The following is a 26,630-nucleotide window of genomic DNA, read 5'->3' as shown; positions in this document are numbered from 1 at the left end:
GCTGATAGTGGGAAGGACGTCGATTTAATGAGGGGTCGGGCCTTATCAGAGTAATTGGGCACCCATTGGGCATAATACGAAAAAAATCCCAGGCACCTTTTTAAAGCTTTGGGATTGTGTGGCAGGGGCAGTTCCTTTAGGGGGCGTAATCGGTCAGGGTCCGGTCCAATTACCCCATCTTCCACCACACAGCCGAGGATACAGAGACGGGTTGTGTTGAAGACACATTTGTCTTTGTTGTAGGTTAGATTCAGCTTTAGGGCAGTTTTTAAAAATCTCGCAAGATTTAGATCGTGGTCTTGCTGGTTGAGCCCGCAGATAGTGACATTGTCCAGATAGGGGTAGGTAGCTTGTAGTTTATTCTCATCAACCATGCGGTCCATCTCACGTTGGAAGACCGAGACCCCATTTGTTACCCCGAAGGGCACTCTGAGAAAATGGTAGAGGCGCCCGTTCGCCTCGAAGGCGGTATATGGGCGGTCCTCCGTTCTAATGGGGAGCTGGTGATACGCGGATTTGAGGTCGATAGTCGAGAAGACTCGGTATTGCGCAATCTGGTTGACCATTTCTGATATGCGGGGTAAGGGGTAGGCGTCCAGCTGGGTATAAATATTAACAGTCTGGCTGTAGTCAATTACCATCCGTTTCTTTTCGCTATTTTTAACTATGACTACTTGGGCACGCCACGGGCTGGTATTGCATTCAATAATGCCTTCCCACAGGAGTCTGTCCACTTCCGCCTTGATAAAGTGTCTGTCTTCCAGACTGTACCGTCTACTTTTGGTCGCTATGGGCCTACAGTCCGGAGCGAGATTAGCGAATAAAGAGGGCGGGCTGATTTTTAAGGTTGATAGGCCACAGACTGTGAGTGGCGGCTGGGACCCGCCATATGCTAGCGTGACACTTTCGTGGTGACACTGGAAGTCCAGGCCCAAGGTTACATTAACACAGAGTTCTGGCATCACGAGGAGTTTAAAATCCTTGTAGTCCGTGCCTTTTACAGTCAGTGTTACCACACAGTAGCCCAAAATGTCAGAAGTGTGGGGCTTAGCAGCCATAGCAATTCTGCTCCGTGTAGGGGTTACCGTTAATGAGTGCCGCCGTACCAGGCTAGGGTGGATAAAACTCTCGGTACTCCCACAGTCAATTAAACATTTCGTTAAATTCCCGTTTACCTGTATGTCCATCATGGATTTTGTCAACGGGTGTGGCCTGGATTGATCCACCGTGATCGAAGCCACTGTTGGGCCCTGGGCGGCCGTTGAGTCGGGAAAAGATGGCAGATCCCAAGATGGCGGCCCGCACGGCACGCACGAGGCGGTGACGGAGTTGGAAATCGGATTCCCCCTGCAGACTTTGCTAAAATGCCCCTTTTTCTTACATTTGAAGCATGTAGCGTCCTTCGCTGGGCATCGTTGTCTGGGGTGCTGGGCCTGGCCGCAGAAGTAGCATTTCGGGCCTCGAGACATTGCCGCTGTAGTAGGACTCCTGGGTGAACTTCTGTGTGGGGACTCCGGCGGCGTAGAGCTGGTCTGAGACCTGGATGGGGAAGATGGCTGATTCCAAGATGGCGGCCCCCTCGGCGCGCACGAGGCGGTGAGGGCCGCATGGCCGGAAGAATAAGAGTCAGAGTTTCTCTGGGCCACGTCCAGTGATCGCGCAGTGGCCACTGCCTTTTTTAAGTCCAGGACCTCCTTCTCCAGCAGTCTCTGCCGGATATAATTCGATTTGAGGCCCGTGATGAAGGAATCGCAGACCAATTCGTCAGAGTACGCGTTGGCCGTCACGGCCTTGCAGTTACAGTCCCGGACCAGGTCCTTTAGGCCCTGTAAGAAATCGTCCATTGATTCCTCTGGTCACTGCCTGCGTGTAGCCAGCAGATGTCTGGCGTACACTTCGTTTACCGGCCTCTGGTATTGGGCCTTCAGGATAGTGATGGCCTCCGTGTAAGAGGTGGCGTCCCGGATGAACGAATAAATCCGATGACTTACGCGAGTAGTCAGTAGACTCAGTTTATCTACCTCGCTAGCGGATGAGGCCCCCGCGAAGAGTTCGAAGCATTTGAGCCAGTGTCCAAATTGATTTGATGCTTCAGCAGAATGTGGATCCAAGTCCAGACGCTCTGGTTTTAGGAGTCGATCCATCCTAGTATTCTTTAGTGATTAAAATTGATGGGCCTTCAATAACCACAAAACTAGAAGTTATAGACTTAAACAAGTTGTCTTTTAATCACTAAGATCAGAGCTAACATCTCAACACGCCGACTGGTTCACAGGAATGAGTCATGCAGATCCTGGGATCTAAGAGAAGTCAGGGGCGGAGCCAAGAGCCAAGACCTGGAACCTCCCAGGTTAGTCGGGAAAGAGGAAGTGAAACTATACACAGTGGGGGAGGGTAATATACATGAGTGCAAAACGAATACAGGATCAAGACAAACAGATTTCATTACAACATCCAGCGGGATACTTGCGTCCGTGGGTGTGGGTGCTCCCCCCCCCTCGTATGGGTTGTGGGAGCCCGTAAAACCCTCCCGCCATAGGACTAACCACCCTAATGGCTGGTACGAAGATGGTTACGGTCACGGAAGGAGCGTTAATCACGGCCAGAAATCCTTCCACCACTTCATACATGAAAGGTCGTCGTCGTACGTGTCATGCGCTTGTTCACCTTTTGTAAAATTTAATTATTTGATCTTTTAAACTTAAAACAAGATGTGATATAATGCTTTACCACCTTTGAAGATTGGAGTGAGATCCTATGAAGGCATTAGATAAGTCTGGTAGCAGAAGCAATTATCAGGCAGGATTTGTTGATCATTTTCTGGGAATATTACTGAACGCTGCTTAGATCTCGAGGCAAGAGCAGGTACTCTTCAACATAGGGGTAGTTGGGACTCACCATGACAGTGATGTAAGACAGCTAAAATTGTCCAGGAGAGAAACGAGCTGTAACAAGCCATTTTGTGCATGGTATACCCTCCAATATTGCAATAACAACTAACAATATGTTTGGAATGAGCGAGCTCTCATACCCATGATTTCCTAATAGACCCAAGTGTTACGACAGCAGCAGTATAACCCATTATATCCTTGTTTCATTTGATAAAGAAAAAAAGAAAGACTTGTTTTATATAGCGCCTTTTATGAGCTCAGGACGCCCCAAAGCCCTTTACAGCTTTTACCCTTTACTTTTGGAGTGTAGTCACTGTTGTAATGTAGGAAACACGGCAGCCAATTTGTGCACAGCAAGCTCCCGCATACAGCAATGTGATAATGATCAGATAATCTGTTTTAGTGATGTTGATTGAGGGATAAATATTGGCCAGGACACCGGGGAGAACTCCCGTGGCTCTTCTTTGTAATAATGCCATGGAATCTTTTATGTCCACCTGAGGGGGAAGATGGGGCCTCGGTTTAACGTCTCATCCAAAAGACGGCACCTCTGACAGTGCAGCACTCCCTCAGCACTGCATTGGAGTGTCAGCCTATTGAACAGTTGTGCCACTGATGATGCATGGGAAAGAGAGGTCAGAAATAGAACTGTGTTTCCTGGCTGTTCAGTCCAAAATTACAGTAAAAAAATTCTCTTAACAGCTCAATTATATTACAGTGCTGTGACTGGAAGTCAGGAAACCAACTCAGGCAAAACACTGCTGGTGGGAAATGAAAATGGCTGCCTCAAGTGCCGCTTGGCATCGGTGCTGCTGTTTTCTTCTTGATCTGCGCAGGATAAGATCTCAGCTCAGCGTAATAGTCAGTGATATGATTTTCACACTGTCAGCCTGTACGGACATTCCTCGCACAGCAGGAAAGCTCTTCGTCCAGAATAACAACGCTGCAAAAGTAACCTTGTAACAATCGCACACGTGTAAGATTAAAATGGTGTTACTGTCAATCCCAGAATAAGTGTCCTGAACTTGCAGTAATAGGAACTGGCTTATATTGTGGGACTTCTTAGATTGGAAGCAGTTCTAAATGGGGTACAAGTGAAAGATAATTGTAGCTATTTGCCTGTTCTGACTGAGGGAGCTGAAGCATGAAATCAGTTGTTAAATAAGACTTGGTGTTCAAGTTCAGCAAGCTGATTAGTTTGTCTTTTACACCAAGCTGATTAGTTTGTCTTTTACACCATGTAAGTGTGGTGAAACAGAGGTGCACTAATGGGCTTTAAATTGGCAATCTCACTTTACGAGGCTGCAATAAAAGCTCCTGTGTAGGCCTGCCAACTATACTCCACGAGTTCACAATCTAACGCCTCCTCAGTGTGAGGCTTATGAACTCCAGCCTGTGAAGGGCCCTGTCTCTCACAGTGCAGAGTGGGAGAACAAAAGGCCCTGGCTGTAATAGAGGCGGCTCAGCTTGAAGGAGTAATCTGAGAAGGTTGTACTCGGTCTTGGCCGAAGGTGAATTAAAAATGGGAATGTTCTGGAAGGAGCTTGGTGTGAAGTTGGCCTGTCGGAATTGGTCGTCGCTGACCTGGGGAATTGTCTCAGGGCCAACCTCACGATAATATATTTGGCAGGCTGCGGGAGAGGCTCCCAGTTGTGTCAAGGAGCCTGCCTCGGGGGTGGAGAGGGATATCGTTGCTGTAGCCATTGGACGCCTGCAGCAGCAGGGCATTGCCAGCTGCCTCCAGGGCATTGCCAGCTGCCTCTAGGGCAGCTGAACAGGAGGGACTTTTGATCGTTAAATTTGCAGGCTGTGGGTGTGTGATGGAATTACCCCCTGATTGATGTCACTCCCTTGAGGAAGGGGGTGGGTATCAAATTTATATCCTCTCCTGCCTGCCATAACATCATGGGCACCAGTAACATACTTGTGCCCGCTTTGCGGAACACCTCCGTTCAGTCTGTAAGGGTGACCCCGAGCTTCCGGTCGCCTGTCACTTTAATTCTCCGCTCCACTCCCACTCTGATCTCTCTGTCCTCGGCCTATTACATTGTTCCACTGAAGCTCAACGTAAGCTCGAGGAACAGCACCTCATCTTTCGATTCGGAACTTTACAGCCTTCTGGACTCAACATCAAGTTCAACAATTTCAGACCATAACCTCGGCCCCTATCATTTTTTTTCTCTCTCACATGGCAGCTGTCGATCATTCTGCCATTGCCATTTACACTTCATCGAGAGTCATCTTTTGTTTCTTAACTTGTCCCATTACCATCTCCTTTTGCCTTGCACCATCATCCCTTTTGTCTTTTAATCTCTCCTGCCTTCCATCCCATCACAGACCTTCCCTTTTGTTCTTTCCTCCCCTTCCCCTCTCCCTGCCCCTACACTTGCTTAAAAACCTGTTACATCTCCAACTTTTTCCAGTTCTGACGAAGGGTCATCGACCTGAAACGTTAACTCAGTTTCTGTCTCTACAGATGCTGCCTGACCTGCTGAGTACTTCCAGCATTTTCTGTTTTTATTTCAGATTTCCAGCATCCGCAGTATTTTGCTTTTGTAGTAACATACTTGTCATGGAGTCATAACAGCACAGAAGGAGGCCATTCGGCCCATTGTGTCCAGCATTGCTATAGCGATCAAGAAATACGATGTCTGGCATCAAGCTATCTTTCCCAACCACTGTGAATGCACTCGCCAACATTTGGATGGGCGCATTTAATGTTGGTCAGCACTTCCGGCAAAAAATCCTCGACGTGACGGTGATTGGCTGGAAGCTAATGGAACAGTTCCCTGGCTGATTTCCCAGCCTGCCCGCCCCAGGCCGAAATACCGGCAGAAAATCGGGACGCTGATCTTTAATTCCTATGGAGACCCGACATACTCCTGGTTATGCAGCATAATCAGCCAGTGGCGTGGTTTCTGAGGTTGGCGGCTCCTCATTGTTTCCTAGAACCATTCAAAGCTGTGATTAGCACTGCAATGAACGATGCTTCCCCATCAGCGATGTCACAGAGCAGCCTTCCCCTGTGGGCCAGGAGATGTACACAACTGACTGCCTTTAACCTTGCTTTTGGGTGTAGGCACATGGTTTGCAACTGAAAATCTCACAGGCCGGTTTTATCCAATGATGACGGCCCTGCTCATATGGGGAATGGAAATGCCACGATGATGCACAAGGGGGCACTCTTCTATGGTTATGGCAGAGTGGAGGGAGTTTTACTTTCCATCTTGCCCATGCTGTACCTGATATCCGAGCACCTGGTACTGATGTCGGCTGCCAAAAGTGGGAAACTGTACCATTCCACAGTACTGATGCCCATTACCTTAACTAGTACAAACAACAACAACAGCTTGCATTTATATAAAGATTTCCCCCAAAACAAAATTGAATTATATCTAACAGCCCAGCAATGTGATCAATCACCCTGTTGTTTACGGTGTTTCATCACAAAATTCAATAACTGTGAGGTGGCTTTCCATGTCCAGATAAAACAATCTTGATAAGGAAATGGTATTCAGGACCTCCTATACTGATCTGTGCTTGTTAAGGATGCGACGGCCTTTAGTGTGATGTCCACAATGTGATATTGTACATGGCAGCCTTCCTAAACTTTAACAAGCTCTGTTTTAAATGTCAGCCTGCAGAGTTTATGGAGCTTATCATCACCCATTAGAGAAATGGGAAATGTTGATGTACAAAGGGACCTGGGTGTCCTTGTATACCAGTCACTGAAAGCAAACATGCAGGTGCAGCAAGCAGTTAGGAAGGCAAATGGTATGTTGGCCTTCATTGCAAGAGAATTTGAGTACAGGAGCAAGGATGTCTTACTACAGTTATACAGGGCCTTGGTGAGACCACACCTGGAGTACTGTGTGCAGTTTTGGTCTCCTTACCTAAGAAAGGATATACTTGCCATAGAGGGAGTGCAGCGGAGGTTCACCAGACTGATTCCTGGGATGGCAGGACTGTCGTATGAGGAGAGATTGGGTCAACTGGGCCTGTATTCACTAGAGTTTAGAAGAATGAGAGGGGATCTCATTGAAACATATAAAATTCTGACAGGGCTAGACAGACTGGATGCAGGGAGGATGTTTCCCCTGGCTGGGGGGTCTAGAATGAGGTGTCACAGTCTAAGGATACAGGGTAGGACATTTAGGACTGAGATGAGCAGAAATGTCTTCACTCAGAGGGTGGTGAACCTGTGGAATTCTCTACCACATAAGGCTGTGGAGACCAAGTCACTGAATATATTTAAGAAGGAGATAGATAGATTTCTAGACACAAAAGGCATCAAAGGGTATGGGGAGAGAGCGGGAATATGATATTGAGATAGAGGATCAGCCATGATCATCTTGAATGGCGGAGCAGGCTCGAGGGGCCGAATGGCCTACTCCTGCTCCTATTTTTCTATGCTCTAAATATCTACTTAGCACTGATAGTCTGAAAAAGAAGTCATTTGAGTCATAATTTTTGAAACTGCATGTGTAAATTTTAACCATCAGTGACATTTTGAAAAACAAATTTAAAGGATTATCATCAAAAAGGGCGAGTGTCTCACAAGGCAAAAGTATTTGTAGACAGGAGCAGAGGCACACTGATCTGTTCAGTGACATGATGACATTAGAAGATTGTTTTCCATGCAGATTTTTTATACTTTGAATCAAAAGTAAAATAGTAGTTGAAAATCCACATTTCAAAAGTCAACACCACAACCTGCTTTGACAGTGGGCAAACGGTGACATCTGAACCTAGTTTATAGTGTAGGGTGTTCCAGGAATGATTCGCTTAGATGTCCTTAGAACACTCGTGCGTCTGCTCCATTGCACAGCGAGCATTGAAACTGTTATAAACAGTGTGGTTATAAGCAGCTTATCTGCCCATTCCACATGTGTTATTCTGATGTTATCTTGTTTAGGCTTCCCAATAATCCAGCATCAAATGGCAACTCAACTGGATTTATTGTGTTTGAAAGCAACTTTACACTAAGCAGCTCACTGCTGGCTTGCTGGCTTACAGGCTCCATCTTGCCGACTGATTTACTGAAGCCTGAACCTGACCAGTTGTTTAACTGCAACATTGCTACAGCATCACTAACATTAAAGGATCAACAAAATTCTCATTTCCGAACAAATAGATCATTACACCACAAACTGCGCGATGCGGGACCGCTCTCCATTAACATTAAAACACATTTCCCCAGTTTTTTAAAATCCTGTGTGTTGGCAGTAAGGTAAATCAGCTACTTATAAAATGTCCCCTCTCAGTAAGGCAGGTCGCAGATTATGGCGGACTGATATTTATAATTTAATGCATTTTTGTTTCTCCCTTGCCTTGCAGGACTACACGCCCTCCTATGATATCCCGTTGAGCCAGCTGAGCATTTGGTTGATGCTGGCTAACGAGGGCATGGGCAGCAATGAGACTTTCTGCTCCATGACCCACTCAGCCATGGTGTTTGGGAAATCTGATGGCGATCGGGTTGCTGTGACGCGGGACCTGACTCTCAAACCTGGATATTTGCTTCAGTTCAAGGTATTTATTTTGCGTAGGATCGTCTGTATTTATCAATGCATGGGCCACTTTATCGCTCCGCCCCCACCCCTCCTTTTATACCCATGTCTGTTCCAACACCTCCCTGAAGGTCTCTCCCACCAGCCCAGTGAGGCTTCTTGCCTCCAACCAGCTACATTTTGGTTATCTCTGCATACCTGAGCTTTATGGGGGGGTGGGTGGAGGGGGGAAAGGCACAGTGTCACAATATCTATAAGAAAATGTGTAAGTTGCATCCAGACACCATGAGAAACAAACAGAAGAGAAAAATCAAGGGAAGAATAGATGTGCAGAAAGAGTAGGATGAGAAAGTGAGAGGAAAACATCAGATAGAAAGGTACCAGTGATAAGAGGTGTGTGAAAGCCATACAGAGGAAGACGGAAAGAGTGAAAGAGAAACAGAAATTGTGGGCTGGATTTTGTCAATGGGGGCGCGTTGGAGGCGGGTCTGCTGGTTTTCGGGTTTCAGTCCCGCCCCCAACGACATCCGGCCAACCCACGCTATTTTCCCTTGATTGACCTTGTTAGGCCCGCCCTGTGGGCTTAGCTGGCCAATTAAGGGAAAGCCGGTGACACTGAACATCAGCGTATGACGTTTCATCTGTCAAGAATTTTTGACCGATGAATTGTCACCGTTTGACAGCTTAGAGAAGCTGTCAAACACTGACAATCTCTGTTCTAAGGTGAGCCCTTGTACTGAAGACTCACCAAACCTCATTCCTCAGCAGAAATCAGATGGCTGCTGCATCTGAGAATGCAGCAGCCATTCTGTCATCTCTGCCGTTGAGATGAGGCACCTCCGGATTCCCAAGGGTTGAAGCCTGCAGAAAGAAACAAAGGTAAGTAAACATTTTCTAACACTTTACACTCACCTCTCATAATTACCTCTCCACACTTGCACCCATCACTCACCTCCACAGCGGACTTTTCAATCCCTCTCACCCTCGCAGACCCACTGCTCGCCTCGCAGACCCTGGCAAGGTTCACAGCCGTCGGGAAGCCCGCACTTGCAGGGGTAAAATGGGGATAATCCGCTTAACTGCCTAAATGGCTGTAATCCCCTTCCTGCCTCCAGGAGACGGGTCCCTGTGCGACTCGGGGACCCGTCTCCCGGGAAGATGGCATGGAGGCGGGTTGGGAGCGGGTTCGGCACCCGCTCCCAGTTTCTGCCATTTTCCCGGCAGTCCCGCCTCCATACCCGCCTCCCCAGGGCTGGCAAAATTCCCCCCATTGAGACTGTTGCTTTGCTTTAACTCCCATGACTTTGTGTATTTCTCCCATCGATTAGATTGCCATGTTACTCCAATGGGGAGGGAGAGGATCTAGCTTGTTGGCTGTAAAAAGAAAGAACTTGCATGTTCATGGATAAATAGCTGGAAGGGGGAAAAGTTGCAGGGCTATGGGAAAAGAGCAGGGGAGGAGGACTAGTTGGATAGCTCTACCAAAGAGTAGGCACAATGGGCCAAATGGCCGCCTTCTATGCTGTATCATTCTATGATTCTATATATATAGCACTTTTCCATGCTCTTGGGATGTCTTAGCGTGGTTCATGTCCAATGAATTATTTTTGAAGTGCAGTTTTATGTAGACAAAAAAAGCAAAAGCCAATTTGTACACAGTGAGATCCCACAAACAACAAATGAGATGAATGAACAATATGTCTGTTTATTTGGCAGTGTTGGTTGAGTAAGAAACGTTGGACGGAGCACAAAAAGAATTATCTGCTCGTCTTCAAAATAGTGCTGTGGGATCTTTTACATCCACCATTAAGCCAAGAACAGGGATTAGATTTTTCAGACTCGCTCTCCATTCAGCTGCAGTAAATCTGATATAGCTTCAGACTGAATTGTTTTCCACAGTGACAGTCAGGCTGAAGTTGGGAGAAACCATGATCTAATCAGCGTTGTGTTAGGTCTGAGGTAACTGAATAAGGGTTGAATCATGCTGCGACATTCATAACAAACACAATTCTTTTCAATGAGATTCTTTTCTCCAATCTTTTAACAAGGCTTTAATCTGTTTATTTATAAGGACTAAAATAGCAGACAACGGAATTTCATACTACAGTAATATCACAAAATGTAAGACCACACTTGGAGTGCTCTGTGCAGTTCTGGTCTCCACACCACAACAAGGATATTGAGGTACTGGAGAAAGTACAGAACAGATTTACAAGGATGCTACCAAAATTGAGTGAATGCAACTATCAGGAATGATTAAGCAGGCCTGAGGCTCGTTACTCTGTAAAAGAGAAGATTAAGAGGGAACCTGAAAGATGGCTTTAAAATTCTGAAGGGGTTTGCTAGGGTTGATGTGAAGAAACTGTTTCCACTTATGGTGAATCCAGAACAAGGGGGCATAAATATAAGACAGTCAAGATAGAGCAAATTTCTTTATGCAAAGAGTGGTGAGAATGTGAGATTTACTGCCACAGGGAGTGGTTGAAGCAGAGAGCATTGATGCATTTAAGGGGAGACTTGATGCGTACATGAGGGAGAAGGGAATCGAGGGATATGGAGCAGGGTGGGAAGAGGTCATTAGAGTGGGAGGAGGCTCGTGTGGAGCATAAACACCATCAGAAGCCCGTGAGGTTGAATGGCCTGTTTCTGTGCAGTAGATTCTACGTAACCCATGGAGAGTGCACATTTTATTTTTCCAGTACAAATATTTTTGACTGTAAGATGGTAAGTTATAGCAATTAAAGATCTGTGGGATTGTTCTTATCACTTTGATAGACTGGCGGAAGAGGTTCTGTACCTCAGTCTGATTGTTTTTTTAATGAAATCCCTGTTGTGGGTTGTATAGATCATGTGCTTGTAATCTAAGATTAATGAACCGAACAAGAACTTCTGATCAATGTATAACAGGTGAGAGCTGAATAATTGAAAGCTTGTAAAATAATAAAAGGTTTCAGAGGTTAACAGCTGATTCATTACCGCAGATTAGTTATCCCCACAGTTGAGAATTACAGCCAGCTCCCTGAGATTCCTCGCAGTAAGGTTAAACTCTTTGGATTATTCAGCCTTGCTAGTTTTTCACATATTGATGCTTGTCGGCCTGTGTTTGACAGCCATGGAACAAAAGAAAGAGAGAGAAAATATTTTCACTTCACAGATGCTGATAGTTTTTCTTCAATGCATCCCCGAGCAAACTTCAATCAACAAACAAGGAAAGCACCGGAGAGGATGGGAAACACATTTCACAGTGTGCAGGACAGTCTGCATATCTGCATACCCCCTCCTATTGCTTTCAATGTGAGGCGACAGGCAAAGTAACTACAGGACTCCCTTCACATACTATTTATTTTTTATTTGTTACATGGTCTACATTCAGCTTATCCCCAAAATACATTGTACATTAAAAAAATAATAATTAAAAGGATGAATTATTGCACGATAATTATTGACTGGCAATATTAGCAGATGAATGATTAATGCATTGATATGACTTTCCTCTGTCCAGTATTTTGACAGAGGTTCTCTAACCCTTTTGTTTTTAAATAGATTAACATGTCCATTAATATAGTGACAGAGGAATACCACTAAAACGCATTAAACATTCGCCTACTAATATCGCCAACTTCTAGCCTCAAATATTTTGGAAGCTGAGGCTCAAAACACTGCACATTGTAATAATCTATTATTTCACCCATTTTTCTGCTTTTTTGAATCTCTCAGCCTAGAAGTCAGGGTGGAGAGAGATGCCTCCATGGCCACTGTGGACTTCTGCTGGTTGACAATTAGAAAATTTCTGATAATGCATTTGCCATCATTCAAATCATGCTTTCCTTGTTTGGAGTGTCCTACCTCTCAATCCACCAGACCACTGAACAGTTTCATGTGCAACCGTAAACATTGACTTTGGAGATCTAAAATGTCTTCAGTGTTGTGCTACCACAGGGATAGGGTGTTAGCTTCTTTATTTTATATTGCCCATTAATTCTTCTTGTGTCTTTGGTCCCTCTCTGGCCTCCATGGATCTCCTGCTGGGAGGACAGGAAGAATTTCTGCTTCCAGGCCTTCATCAGTCACTGTAACTAACAAACAGTAACAAATTTTGGGGGAGGGGGAGAATTTGGGAAGCTTTTAAAGACCCTTAAAAGGTATCTCAACCAATCACCAAGCAGCACTTCCCAAGGCTGAAGGGACTAGGGATTAAAAAATGGCAGGCACAAATGAAGGGAAAGGGGCCGCTAAGTGCAGGCATGATTCTACTGACCAGTAAACGATCACCTGCACCCAACCACCTCTTCGATGCCTGCTGAAGTCAAGGTGGTGCTGCATGAGATGCTTCTGAGGCGGCTTTTCCTCTGTGGCACTCCACAGCACCAGACCCATAGGCCAGCATTGCAGCATGTCTTTAAGGAGAGGCAGACAAATTTCAAGCCATAGCTAAAGAACTTGCATTTCACAAACTCAGGACATCCCAAAGCGATTCACAGCCAATGAAGTGTAGTCACTGTTGTAATCTAGGGAAACGCGGCAGCCAATTTGTGCACAGCAAGGTCCCACAAACAACAATGAGATAAACGACCAATGTGCTTTCTTTAGCAAAGTTGGTTGAAGGATAAATGTTTTGTCCTTCTTTGAATGGTACTGTTGGATCTTTTACGTGAGCGGGCATGCGAGACCTTGGCTTAATGTCTCAACCGAATGATGGCACCACCTACAGTACACCACCCCCCAGTTCTCCACTAGAGTGTCAGCGAGACTGTGTGCTGAAATCTCTGGAGTGGTACTTGAGTCCAAGACATTCTGACTCAGGTGAGAGTGCTACTGCTGCGCCAGGGCTGACACAACGCCGACAGTTACTCCCCCTGCATGTGCCCATCCCCATGCTGCATGATAACCACACGTGTCCTTACAGCAGATTTCACACTCTCTGATGACCTAGATCCTACGAAGATGGGCCCCTCTGGTCATTGGCAGGTAGCTGGGCCAGAGCCTGCAGAAATGGTTGGTGGCAACTTGGGGGCTACAACCAATAAGGTAACACTGGCTGTTGAACATCTGGCATTGCTTCTTTCATGCAGTGCCGCACAAAGAATGACATTCTGTAATTGGAGCATTTCTGAAGAAGCCTCCAGCATTACAGTAAGTCAGGCATTCGGATATCTTAATGAGCCACTGGGGGTCTGATAGCACAGCTTGTTTTGGGACGAGCAGCCTCCGCCAGCACTGTGTCTGCCAAAGTGAGATCATTTCTTCTCACTCTGCATATGCAGGTGTGGCAGGAGAGCACAGGTTTCCTGGGCGTGCTTTCGACTTACTGCCCAGCATGCCTCTTGGCCGCAGAAAGGAGCAGAGGCTTTTCCTCACCTCCTTTTGAATCAGATAATGAAGCTCCCACCTGCTTCAGACAGGAGCTTCCTACACTTGCCCTAGGCCCAATCAGAAAGTTAAGTGAGCCAAAATTAGATGGAATTGAGCTCTGCCTCATTTTGAAATTAGGCTTAGGAAGAGTGTACTGACCCTAAAATCAGCTCAATTTTATCTAACTATTGAAAAATTCTTTTACAGCCAGTGCACCTCCTCCCTTCCTTATACATACATACATACCTGTCCTATGATATTTTAAGATCTGTTGTTCGGAATTGTTTTAACTTGCCATATCTGGAACTTTTCAGCTGAACATCGGATGCGAGTGCCAGTTCAGCAGTGCCGCTCCTGTTCTCCTTCAGTACTCTCATGATGCTGGTAGATCTTGGTCGTTGGTAAAAGAAGGTTGCTATCCAGCATCTCCTGGTGTCAAAGGCTGCGAGGGAAGTTCAAGAGAACTGAGAGAGTCGACAATTTTCTACACAGGAGACTTTGAAACGTGGACAAGAATCACAATTGTTATCCCAAGATCTGTCGCATCCAGGTATGTGTGGAGAATGTTATTTTTAAGCTACCACAAGGAGCAGTTGAGGTGAGTAGTGTCATAAATTGTGCCATTCATGTAGAAATGACTTATGAAATATACTGGGTGGCCTGCTGGTGGCGCTGTCCAGGGAGAGTATAAATACTCAGGCACGGGCCCAGCTTGCTCAGGGACATTTTGTAAACAGGAACTAATGAAGGATAACTAGACTTCCATGTTGTCAAACAGTCGATTAAAGCCTTGTTTAATACTCTGACCAAGTGCCTAGTAGTTTTCTTACGTCAAGTAGCATTTAAGGGGAAGCTAGATAAAGACATAAAGGAGAAAGGAATTTAGGGTTGTGCTGATTATGGTTAGATGGGTGGGAGGAGGATCGAGTAGAGCATAAACACTGGCGTGGACCAGTTGGGCCAAATGGCCTGTTTCTGTGCTGTACATTCTATGTAACTCTATGTAATAATCAACAGCCAAGCACAAATAGAATTTATTTGCTGTTTATCAATCAAGAAAAGAGCTAGTTGTAGCACAAAAAATGAATTGTTGATTTCTCTACACTATGTTTCAAATAAAATCTTCCCTGCTAGTTAGGGAGTCCTAATTTATGAGCGAATCAGTATTCACCTTTGGTATCAATGTCCAGTTTGGATATAAATGGACTCAGCCAATAAGGGCAGCACGGTGGCATAGTGGTTAGCACTGTTGCCTCACAGCGCCAGGGACCCGGGTTCGAATCCGGCCTCGGGCGACTGTCTGTGTGGAGTTTGCACATTCTCCCCGTGTTTGCGTGGGTTTCCTCCGGGTGCTCCGGTTTCCTCCCACAGTCCAAAGATGTGCGAGTTAGGTTGATTGGCTATGATAAATTGACCCTTAGTGTTAGGGGGATTAAATATGTGGGGTTACGGGGATAGGGTGGGATATGTGTTGGTGTAGGGGTTACAGGGATCGGGTGGGATATGTGTTGGTGCAGGCTCGATGGGCCGAAATGGCCTCTATCTGCACTGTGGGGTTTCTGTGATTCTGTGAATACAGGTTCCAAAAGAAATGGAGGAGACGAGATGCGTTCTTCCAACAAAACTAAAGAGAACACTGAATTTCCTCTTAGCTTTTCTTTTTCTTCTGGTGTGCACTACTTGGAAATTGTCCACTAACTTTACCATGGAGCGGTACAGTCCGGTTAAAGAGCAGTTAAGTTCTGATTTTCAGAATGTAATAGGGCAGTTTTACTGAACGTCCAGTATAGGGTGACCAAATTTTCTAAACCGAATCCGGGGACACACAGGGTGGGAGCACAGCAAAGTAGCCAGGACGCCTTTCAAGAAAACCGGCATGACGTCTTTGTTGCTTCTGCTAGTGGAATACGCGTAGAGACAACGCCATTTTCACTATACACCGAAACTCTAACCTTGCGTGTGTTCTGGCATTAACTTTTAATTTCACAATTTTAAACCTGTTCCAATCAGACTGAGATTTTCCATATAAGGTGTGAAACACCCTCTGTGTCAGAAGGTTTTAGAAACCTCTTCCCTGGTAGGAGAATTTAGAGCTTGCCTTATTCAGTAAAAAAAACCACACTGCACCAGACTAATCTGAGGTAAAGTAAATCCACTCACTCACCAAACTAATCTGAGGTAAAGTAAATCCACTCACTCACCAAACTAATCTGAGGTAAAGTAAATCCACTCACCCACCAGACTAATCTGAGGTAAAGTAAATCCACTCACTCACCAAACTAATCTGAGGTAAAGTAAATCCACTCACCCACCAGACTAATCTGAGGTAATGTAAATCCACTCACCCACCAGCTGTCGCTGCGCCCTCGGCTTCTGCCGAGCATTTTAAAAGTTCCGCCCTCGGGCCAGTCACTAATGGCCAAAACATGGAGTCAGGTGAATCAATCGCCCAGTGTGCAATGCGGCCCGAGCTATCGATGGGGCCTTTTCTCCACCGCACTGCATTATGGGAAGGTGGGGCCGCCATCGTTGCCTCCGTTCAACCGGCTTCTGGAATCCGTTCCTGAGCTCAAACCAGCTGCAAACGGGACAAGAATCTCTCCCCGGGGGTCTCTGTATATTCGCCTTTAAAAAAACAAAGACTCGATATGGGGTCGAGTTTTCTGAACTGGGGACTCTTCCGGGGATATTGTTTTCCTGGGGACACAGTACCAAATCCAGCGACTGTCCCTGGAAAACTGGGATGTATGGTCAGCCTAGTCCAGTACCAAACTGGGAGTGAATCAAATATTCTGAGGTGGTCTGAGACCGCCTACAGGCCTTCTCCTGACAACACTTTGGTTTTGTAACCATTTCAGCATAAGTGCAACTGGCATGAAGCTGAACTTTCAAACTTTTCAAGTGATCTGCTGAACGGCATTTAAAGATTAATTGTTTTTAGTGTTGGAAAAGAACTGAAGGAATATTCAACTCTTTTCTAACTTTAACTAATTCGCTGGCAAGTGAACAATTCTGCCCACGTGTTTAAGTGCACATGCATGTGGTTCTGATTTCCCCGATTAGAGAACAGTGCGGTGGGGGGGGGGGGGGGCAGGACAACTCCTTGCTGCCCACTCACACCACACCAAAAGTGGGAGGGGGGGGAAGGAAGATAGATTTATATTTATGTGGTGGCAGCCAGTTTTCACACTGCAAGGTCCCATAAAGAGCAATGAGATAAATGACCAGGTAATCTGTTTTGGTTTAGTGATGAATATAGATCAGCTGAACCCCCTGTTTTTCTTTGTATAGTGTCATGGAATATTGTACATTCACCTGAACAAGTAGGCAGGGCCTTGGGTTTAACATCTCATCTGAAAATACAGTTTAACTGCACTAAAAGGAATGTAAGCAGAACTCACTCGTACAAATGTCTCAAAGTCATGCTTTAAAGGTTGTCCTAATAACCAGAGAGACAAACATTAGGTGGTTGATCGAAACCTGCAGGTGACAGCTGGGAAGTGAGGTCACTACCCTGGCCATGCCTGGTTTGAGGCCTCTGGAGAAAATTCAGCCTCTGCTTTGATTATGACCTGCTGGGAGAAAAGACAAGCTTTGCCCCCTCTCTCTCTCCATCTCTGAAGTCAGCAGTGTCCAGGATGTAGGAAAGCCTCGGGCAAGGTCATGTGTGCAGCCTGCTGCGTGATTGGCCCATTACCAAGAGTTTGCACCTGGGAACCTGTTATGCCATGTGTTGTATGAAGTAAGAGTGAAGTGCCTGCAGAGGGCTTTTCCTTTTGCTAAATAAACTGCTTCCTGCAATGGTGTCTTCCACGGCCGTGAGAATGGTCACGTTAAACTCAAAACTACCTATAAATCACCAGAACATTATGAATAGTCCAGCAATCATAAATAAATATTTGTAACTGCATTGTACTATTTCAGTTTCTTTCATTCTTTTGTTGAATTACAGTAAGATGCGATTCCGCTGGTTTCAGGAGACCAACGCCCACAGGAGTGCGCCTGCTTTTGGCTTGGATGAAGTTTACATCTCTGAGCCCTGCTCTAACTACTGCAGTGGACATGGTGACTGCATCTCTGGTGTCTGCTTCTGTGATCTTGGCTACACTGGTAAGATCACATCAGGCAGCTGTTTGATTTAACTGAAGCTAATGGGTTTGTGCCAAAGATAGCAAGATTCCAATCTTTGCTAAATGTTGGGGATGCTGCCACACGTAGTGTAGGTACTTCTGCTTGGGCAGGAAAGGAATATCAGAACAAAACAATGGCATTTGCTAAGAGGCTGGTCCTTTCTGCTGAGGAACAATTTCAGGTATGAGGGAACTCAAACATGACTGAAAAATGCTCATTAAAAACTTGTAGCGACGAGGAACATAATAGCTCGTTCACCTACATAAAGATTTCATCTAAATGACTTTCGAGGGGAAAATGGCTGATGAAGGTAAGAAATTAAGAGATTGAGAAAGTTATTCTCTTTTACTTAGTTAGGCACTTATATTAGTTTTAATATGCTCTAAATGCAATCCAATATAATAGTTGCATAAATTACAGCTAGTTGTGTTTTTAGGTTGACAAAACATAATGGCCCAAAAATTGCTGTGGCAGGCCAACGAATGGTGCCTGCTGTTAGTTAGACTTTCCCTTCCCTTCCCGTTTAATGCCGACAATATCTTGCGCTGCAAGTTGCTGGAAGTGCAAGATGGAAACGGCGCCCTCTACAGGGCATCTGGGACCCGATGAAACAGGGCAAGCAACTGTGTATCTCCTTAACCAATCAGATTGAAGGATTGTGGAATTACCAGTGCATGGGTCTGAACAAGGAAATGTAAGTTAAAATAGTGAATTCAATGTCAAATCAGGTACAGAAAGAGAAATAAAGAGTGGGAAAGAAAGATTGAATTAAGAGAGAAAAAAAAAGAGACAGAAAGAAAAGTTTTTTTTTAATGTTTAATTTTTTTTCCACAGCAACAATTAAAACCTGAAGGAATGAGACTCCACACTTGTAATAGTTAATTTTCAGTGCCAGAGAGGTTGACTGGCGGTCATTAACACGAATGCAGTTTAAAGGGTACTTAGACTGAAATGGACAAGCCCTAACTTTCTGTGGCCAGTTTAGTTCGTATCTACTGCGCAAATACAGGAACTTCACGGCGCTCAATGCATTTGAATTTGTAGCCAGACAACGCAATGCCGTTTTCGCAAAACTAACGGTGGAGCGGCGTATCTGGGACAGCAACTTTTGGATTGCCGCGTTTAATTGCGCAGCTGCCATCGCCTGAAGTTGCTGTGGCATTTCACAATAATCACGACGGGCGCCATTAGCCAACCTGTTATTTTGCCAGCAGTTTTTGTGCCTATATTGCATTTTCCTAAGGTTTTTAAGAACCAGCTGTAAGTTCCTAATGAAAGCAATAGAAATTCCTGTAATATCTGAGTGGGGAGGGATATTTTGAAATACCCAACAAAGAAAAAGTAGTTTTGCTTTGATTTATGATCCTCTGAGTTATTACAGCAAGTCCTGGTTGGAAATCGGGCCACTTTAATGCCATAAATCACCTAGAATGTAAATAAAACACTGAACAGCATTTTTATGCTCTTGTGGCGGTACCACCGGTTGTACCTTACATAAAGACACATAATTCCCTTTAACTTACCTTTTGGGGCCGTTGCCCTTTTAACTTACCTGTTGGGGCCATTGCCCCTTTAAGACGCGCCCTAGCACGCTGACGTCACGTCACGTACGACGTGATGTGCGTGCGCGGGCACAGCTCGGCCCAGCGTCTTCGGCCTCAACGGCCAGCCGACAGGAGCGACGCGATCTTCCGCTCCCGCGGCAAGCACCGGCACAGCCCGGCCTCGCGACCTCGGCCTCAATGGCCAGCGACGCAACGACGCGCATCACATGACGCCCTAAGCGCGGGAAACGCGAACAATGTGATGACGTCACAACACAAACGCGATGACGGCATCACGCTCCCCACAGGACTGCGAACTCAGTCCTCGTGGAGTCCTCGCTGGGACAAGACCTATACCACGGTGCTCCTACAGTCAGCCATCTTACCTGATGTAATTAGTCTGTTCCTGTAAATAAACAACTTGTTAATAGTTCGTCGAAGTCAAACTCTCTTATTTAGTGGCGATCTACACGAACCGCTACATTGGTGACCCAACGACATGAGTACGGGAGCTCATCAATTCCTACGCTACAATTGGTGAACCCGTATCCGTGAACGATTTTCACGGTAGCTAATCTGTAAATTTCTCTTTTACAAAGAATACTGGAGCCCTATTTTTTTTTAAAGTGATATTATGGCATTGTTCTGGTGCTGCTTCCATCTTTATTAGGATGTGCTAGTCACTGCATGACTTAAATTACTTAAAATAACCTACTTCTACAGCCAGGTCTTTGCCCCCTTCAACACTGAGTACATATTACTAATGTTAGCAAATCACAAGTTCCTGCTGAGTATTTCCACTACCCAATCTAATTCTCATATTGTGTTGATGATAACGGAGAATAAACTATATCCAAGTGTTATAAATTGTAACCTCACATTGATTTTAAATGTAGCTTATGTTTAGCAATTATTTTACTGCTGTGCATTTTCCAAACTTCTTCAATTTTTTGTTTCTCTTTGTGTTCCTATTTCCAGTTGAAATGATAAGAATGATTCCATATTTTAATGGCAAATGTTAAATGCAGAAACCTACTTCTATTGACGATGCATGGCTCCATTCTCTCGTAGTTGAAGAGGGAACCTGTGTGCCGAATACATCGAGCCCCAGTGAAATGACTGATCGCTTCGAGGATAAGCTCAGCCCTCTCTGGTTCAAGGTCACAGGAGGACAGACTGGTATAGGCTGTGGGATACTGAATGATGGGAAATCCCTCTACTTCAATGGCCCTGGGGGAAGAGAGGCCAGAACTGTCTGTCTTGACACAACAAACATCAGGTTAAAAGCAAAATGTAGAATACTTAATATTAGCTGCTGAACACTTTCACATTAAGAGCTCCCTGATAGCATTGTGTCAGTGCACTGTGTTTCATGAAAATAACTTTACAAATGTAATTGCATATCTATACTTAAAAAAAAAATTCAGCCACATTTATATCTCATGAAGCAGAGTATAGATTATCTGCAAATCCAAATTAAGCCCGTTTGAATCTCTGAATTTTCTCAGTTCTGGTCAATTCAGATAAGCATGGATACCACTCTGTTCATTCTAGATGAACACAACTGTTGTGATAGGCAATGGCTGAAGCTGTCTCTAAAATTGGTTGCACCATTAGGAAATACTAATCCAATCTGATTTGGAGTCCTAAATGTGAACCTGAAGACTTGGAAGGATCTGCCCTTATGATATTCAAATTTAACTCAGAAATCCACTGTGCTGAATGCCGTACCTTTATAATGATGCTGGTGATAAGTTTACGTTTACTGGTGAATGAGTTGTGTTCATTAACATACGATTGTCAGGGCTGAGAATACGATAGTTTTATCACCCAATGTCATATTAAGGACGGGTCAGTCAGAAGCTTAAGCCATATGCAGAATAAAGTTCCTGCAGTCTGTCCTATCACTGTGCCTTGATACCTGCTTCTGAAGAACACTGTATGGTATACCAGTGTGAATTTACCTTGTTGCCACACCAGCAATCGTTACCACCTCTTAGAGTGAGGTTATCAATTTGTGCTAAATTTTGGGTATCTTGTGCTAAGACTGACGGTGTCTTAAATTCATTTCTAAGCTGCAGCAGCTTCCCTGCACAGGCCTGAGTTACAATAGCAATCTGCATATGTAAAGAAAGGCCCCGTCAGCTTCAGGCACTGCCTTTGTCACCTGCTCGGATCCAGGTGGGAAATCGGCAGGTAACTCACCCGGGGCATTTTAACTGCTCCCTGTCCCGGTTTCTGCTGGGCAGGCAGTGTTGAAATCCACACCCTACCCCAGCCCCTCAATGTATCAGTTTCCATGGTCATTAGTTCCAGAGTTCAATTTCACAGCTTGTCATGGTTGGATGTGGTGGTCTGGTAGCAGAACCACTACACTATCCAATTGTTTACAATTTTAGTCATATCTGAGTTTCTGATATTGGCCATAATACAGTACAGCCCTTTTCAGTGGGCCTGTCTGATACCATAGGATGTTTCTGACAAAGTGTATTGATAGTACCTTCTTTCTATGAACCTTGTAATCTTTATGTTTCATGCATAGGTTGGTTCAGTTTTATATCCGAATTGGCAGCAAAACCCTTGGTTCCTCCTGCAACAAACCAAGAGCTCGAAATGAAGGTAACTGGAGTCTGACGTGTTTGTTAAAATGTTGTCGCTTTATTTTTGTTTATTTATTATGTTACAAATCTCATTCTAATTGTGAGTCCTTAGCTTAGTGGAGAAAATGGCAAACCAATAAAATCACTCATAATATATCTTGCATTTTCAATGCGGTCAATAACCAGGGGCCATAGATTTAAAGTAATTGGTAGAAGGCTTAGTGGGGAGTTGAGGAGAACTTTTTTCACCCGGAGGGTAGCGGGGGGCCTGGCACTCACTGCCTGAAAGCGTGGTAGAGGCAAAAACACTCATCGCATTTAAAAAGTACCTGGATAGGCACTTGAAGTGCTGTAACCTACAGGGCTACGGACCAAGAGCTGGAAAGTGGGATTGGGCTGGATAGCTCATTTTTGGCCGGCACAGACACGATGGGCCGAATGGCCTCCTTCTGTGTCGTAAACTTCTATGATTCTATAAGCTAAAGACTCACAACTAGAATAAGATTTGTAATGTAATAAAGACTTTTTTAAATTTCAGCATTTACAAGAAGTGATTAAACTTGCTTATAGTAAGCATATTCTGTATTCAAAATGCTGCCAACAATGTTTTCCATCAAGAGGCATGCGCCTTTTTGAGAAACCTTTAGTTCTGATTTCATGTGGGTTCCCAGAGCCATCACTCTCAGCTCAAGCAAGTCAGCAAGGTAGAAAATTGTAGTACTCAGCATGAATTATGTTTACAACTTGGCAGAAATTGATTTTGTGATTGACAGCAAGATTGATCATTCACAGAGTGTACCAGGACTTGCTGTGTGTAGAGAGAGCCCCTCCCTCCCCCATTCCTGTGTATCAATGGAAAAAATGACTCCAGGCAAAACCCTGGGATATCATGCTTAGGAGCAGATAAAATAACCAGATTTGTTTTTGTATAAAACGTTAAAAACAAAGTAAAGCATGAACCGTCATCCTTTCACTGAGGTAACTCTGAAGGCAAAAGCGATGTATTGTATGTACTAGCTGATCGCTCACAGTCAACAAATTTAATAGGATAGGTAAACAGGTATAACTGAGGAGAAAACTGGTGAGTGGGATGACTCACAACATTTCTGTATATTTTGTCATAAATATTAACTGGCTACACCAGCTACATGTCTTTTTTCCGAGATCTCTGCGCCCCTCCAATTCTGGCCTTTTGCGCATCCCCGATTTTAATAGCTCCATCATTGGCACCTGTGCCTTCAGCTGCCTTGGCCCTAAGCTCTGGAATTCCCTCCACAAGCCTCTCCTCCTTTAAGACGCTCCTTAAAACCTACCTCTGACCAAGCTTTTGGTCACCTGTCCTTATGGGGTTTGCTGTCAATTTTTTTTCTGATAACGCTCTTGTGAAGCACTTTGGGACGTTTTACTACGTTAAAGGCGCTATATAAATGCAAGTTCTTGTGTTTATCACAAACAACCAAGAAACAAAATGATTCATATAAACAATAGGGAGTTCTGGAAGGACAGAATGAAGTTTGTAGACAGTTAATGCAGAAAAGTTCTGAACTTGCGCATATTTCTTTAAGCATAAATGTTTGGTAGCACCAAGTATTGTTGCAGAAGTATTTGGTAAAGAAGGAAAGACACATATTAGATTAACAATTTATTTGAGTTTTATATATCTCTTTGCTTTAGCTATAAAAACCAGCAAATGGACAGTAAAGGTAAAACGTAACTTCCTCATCTTGCACGCAGAGACTAACTTATGTAGGTGTGGTATGTCAGGGGAACTAAACATTTATTTACATGCGGTGGATAGATAAATGATTTCTTTATTTATTCATCTGTTTGGTTCCTTGTAAGTAAATAAATAACCAAAAATACCTGTATCACTGTCCTTGGGAAGATCTCTTACAAGCATCCTTTCATCCTGCCACCAACTCCACATTCTAACCCTTCCCCCACCCTTACAACAAAGTAACCTTGTGAGCAATGCCACGGAAGATCTGCCAGTGTAAAGCAAAATCCTGGGGTCACACTTAATCCTATTTCTTTCTCCAAATATAGGAATTATTGTGCAGTACACCAATGACAATGGAGTAACCTGGTACGTTCTGCGCGAGCTGGACTACATGTCTTTTCTGCAACCTCAAATAATAACGATTGAACTACTCCCAGAAGCCAAAACCATATCTACAGCATTTCGCTGGTGGCAGCCACAACATGGTAAGCTGTGAAACTACAGTTCAGAATCGGGTACTGTTTTACTGAAGCAGCAGACCCTTGACTGATGATAGCATTGTGTTACGGCCAAAAAGGACGTTACCTGATTTCAGGGTATGATTTTAGGGTATGTAGTCATGAAAGCAAGGAGGCTGTGCACTAACGAGATACCTTAGACTGCAAGCTGGAGTCAAAACCAATTAAGAATATTAGGCAACATAAGAAACAGATGAGGTGAACAAAATAGCACTTTGTTGTGATGAACAATCACAAAAACCTCTCCACTTTCATGTTGTCCTCATACATCCCAGAAATAATAAGTGTTTGGAAGTAACTGTACAAAAACAATCAATATAGATGACATCAGCAGCAGCAATCTTGAACTTTGAATGGTTTATTTTTATTATCATTACTGTCAAGCACCCACCTTTTAACAATATAAATAGAAAAACTATTTTAGCCATAAAATTAAAGGAGCATTGTCTTTATGAGAAAGCCTTTGTTCTTCTTTTGGGTTTGGGGGGAAGAAAACATCCTTTATTTTATTTTATTATTGTCATGTGTCAGCTATGGCTCAGTTAGTGGCACTCTCATCTCTGAGTTAGAAGGTTGTGGGTTCAGGTCCCACTCCAGAGACTGGAGCGCAAAGATCCCGGCTGACACTCCAGTGCAGTACTGAGGGAGTGCTGCACTGTTGAAGGTGCCATCTTTCGTATGTGACATTAAACCGTCTGGCCTCTTAAGTGAACGTAAAAGATTCTATGGCACTATTTCAAAGAAGAGCAGGGGAGTTAACCCTGGTATCCTAGCCAATATTTTATCCCACAATCAACATCTAAAAAAACATTATCTGGTCATTATCACATTGCAGTTTGTGGGAGCTTGCTGTGCGCAAATTGGCTGCCACGTTACCTACATTACAACAGTGACTACACTTCAAAAAGTACTTAATTGGCTGTAAAGCGCTTTGGGATGTCTGGTGGTCATGAAAGGCGCTATATAAATGCAAGTCTTTCTTTTTTCATATCATGTGCAAGTAGCACTGAGCTACATCGCAATGTCACTTATAGCCCTTCATGTTTTAAGTAAATGAGGAAAAGTTTGCCTTTTTCACTAAGCCAGCGCCTCATTATGACAGAGTCTGAATGGCTTATCTCCTTGACTTTCACATTCAAAGCGTATGTTTGATCTTAGATCAGATTAGTTTGTTGATTTCAACTGCAAATGCTCTCATTGATTTAATCAGTAGGATTTCCTTGTTCTATAATGAATTGGTTTGTTACATTGTGAGACATTATACCAATTAACTAAAAACCAGTGGATATATGCATATTACCTGTGCTTATCTGTAGAGAGAATTATTTGATTCTTGTTTGCAATCCTTATAATGTGCCTGCTTATTGATAAGAAATGACTCACATTTCTACTGTTTTTAATTGGATTTATTGCAGCAATTTCTCATGTTTGGAAAGTTGCATAATATATTGCTTAATTTGATCTGGGAAAGAAAATATCTTCGAGCTTCTGGATATGTTGTTTCTGACACCTAGGGAAATAAAATTCTTTTGTGCATTCGAGATAATGCATGTGCTAAATCTGTATTAATGTGTGCTAATTTGGTGTATCGGCACTCATTTTTGCCCATGCTCCTGATATACCTCCAGGAAGTAATCCGGTTTAATGTACATTAGTGCACAGAGCCAATTAACATTTTTTTAAATTACTCTTCACTAATTAAGGCGAATGTGCAAATTTACTCATGTTTGCTTCCCAGCCCACATCACATTAATGACGCTTGTTACAAAGGTGGTGTCAAGACAACAGAGACAATAATCATCGATCCAGCAGGGGTGGCAGCGAGAGTCAGCAGAGGTCCAGCAAAGGGCAGAACAAGAGACACTTTAAAGAGTGACTCAACTGTTTCAGTTCACACATAAGCATGGGTTCATCAACAAGTTTACTTTGCTGGAGATGTTACAGGAGGAGGAGGATCCATTACTACTGCAAGCAATGTATCTGCCATAGACAGCAGAGCTACCCAACCTTGCCAAAGAGAACAGAGTAAGGGAGCTACATCCCACCAAGGAAGCCATAGATCATGTGCCATCTCCTGAGACCAGATCTGCATAAGAGGAATAACAGCAAAACTACACTGCCAATAGTGGTTGAAGTGACAAGACTCCACTTTTTTTGTCACAAGCCCCTTCCATACACTGGAGACTTGGCAAGAATGACCCAGTTGGAATTCACCACTATATAACTAAGGTCACAGATGTCCTGATTCATGACTATTAAATTCAGTGCCATGTTGCAGCAAGAACACGAGAGGCACACAAGGTTTCTTTGAAAGATATGACGTTCCTAAGGGACAGGGGATAATCGATATGCACCCATGTCTCC

At 44.2% G+C, this 26,630-nt stretch overlaps 1 protein-coding gene across 2 annotated transcripts in view; it reads left to right on the top strand.

Annotated features, from left to right (window-relative positions):
- reln (reelin) overlaps positions 1 to 26,630 on the top strand; it is a 391,712-nt gene that overhangs the window by 242,162 nt on the left and 122,920 nt on the right. For both annotated transcript variants that reach the window (XM_086010451.1, XM_086010450.1), the window contains 6 exons: positions 8,229 to 8,423; positions 14,068 to 14,303; positions 17,706 to 17,863; positions 20,500 to 20,707; positions 21,971 to 22,047; positions 24,075 to 24,233. In XM_086010451.1, the coding sequence (XP_085866577.1) occupies positions 8,229 to 8,423; positions 14,068 to 14,303; positions 17,706 to 17,863; positions 20,500 to 20,707; positions 21,971 to 22,047; positions 24,075 to 24,233 (1,033 nt within the window). The remainder of the gene's footprint in view (positions 1 to 8,228; positions 8,424 to 14,067; positions 14,304 to 17,705; positions 17,864 to 20,499; positions 20,708 to 21,970; positions 22,048 to 24,074; positions 24,234 to 26,630) is intronic.

This window comes from Somniosus microcephalus, chromosome 17 (genome assembly GCF_052327205.1).
Source record: "Somniosus microcephalus isolate GS21.2 chromosome 17, FLI_Smic_1.0, whole genome shotgun sequence".
Lineage (NCBI taxonomy): Eukaryota > Metazoa > Chordata > Chondrichthyes > Squaliformes > Somniosidae > Somniosus > Somniosus microcephalus.
This window is presented reverse-complemented; position numbering and strand designations above follow the sequence as displayed.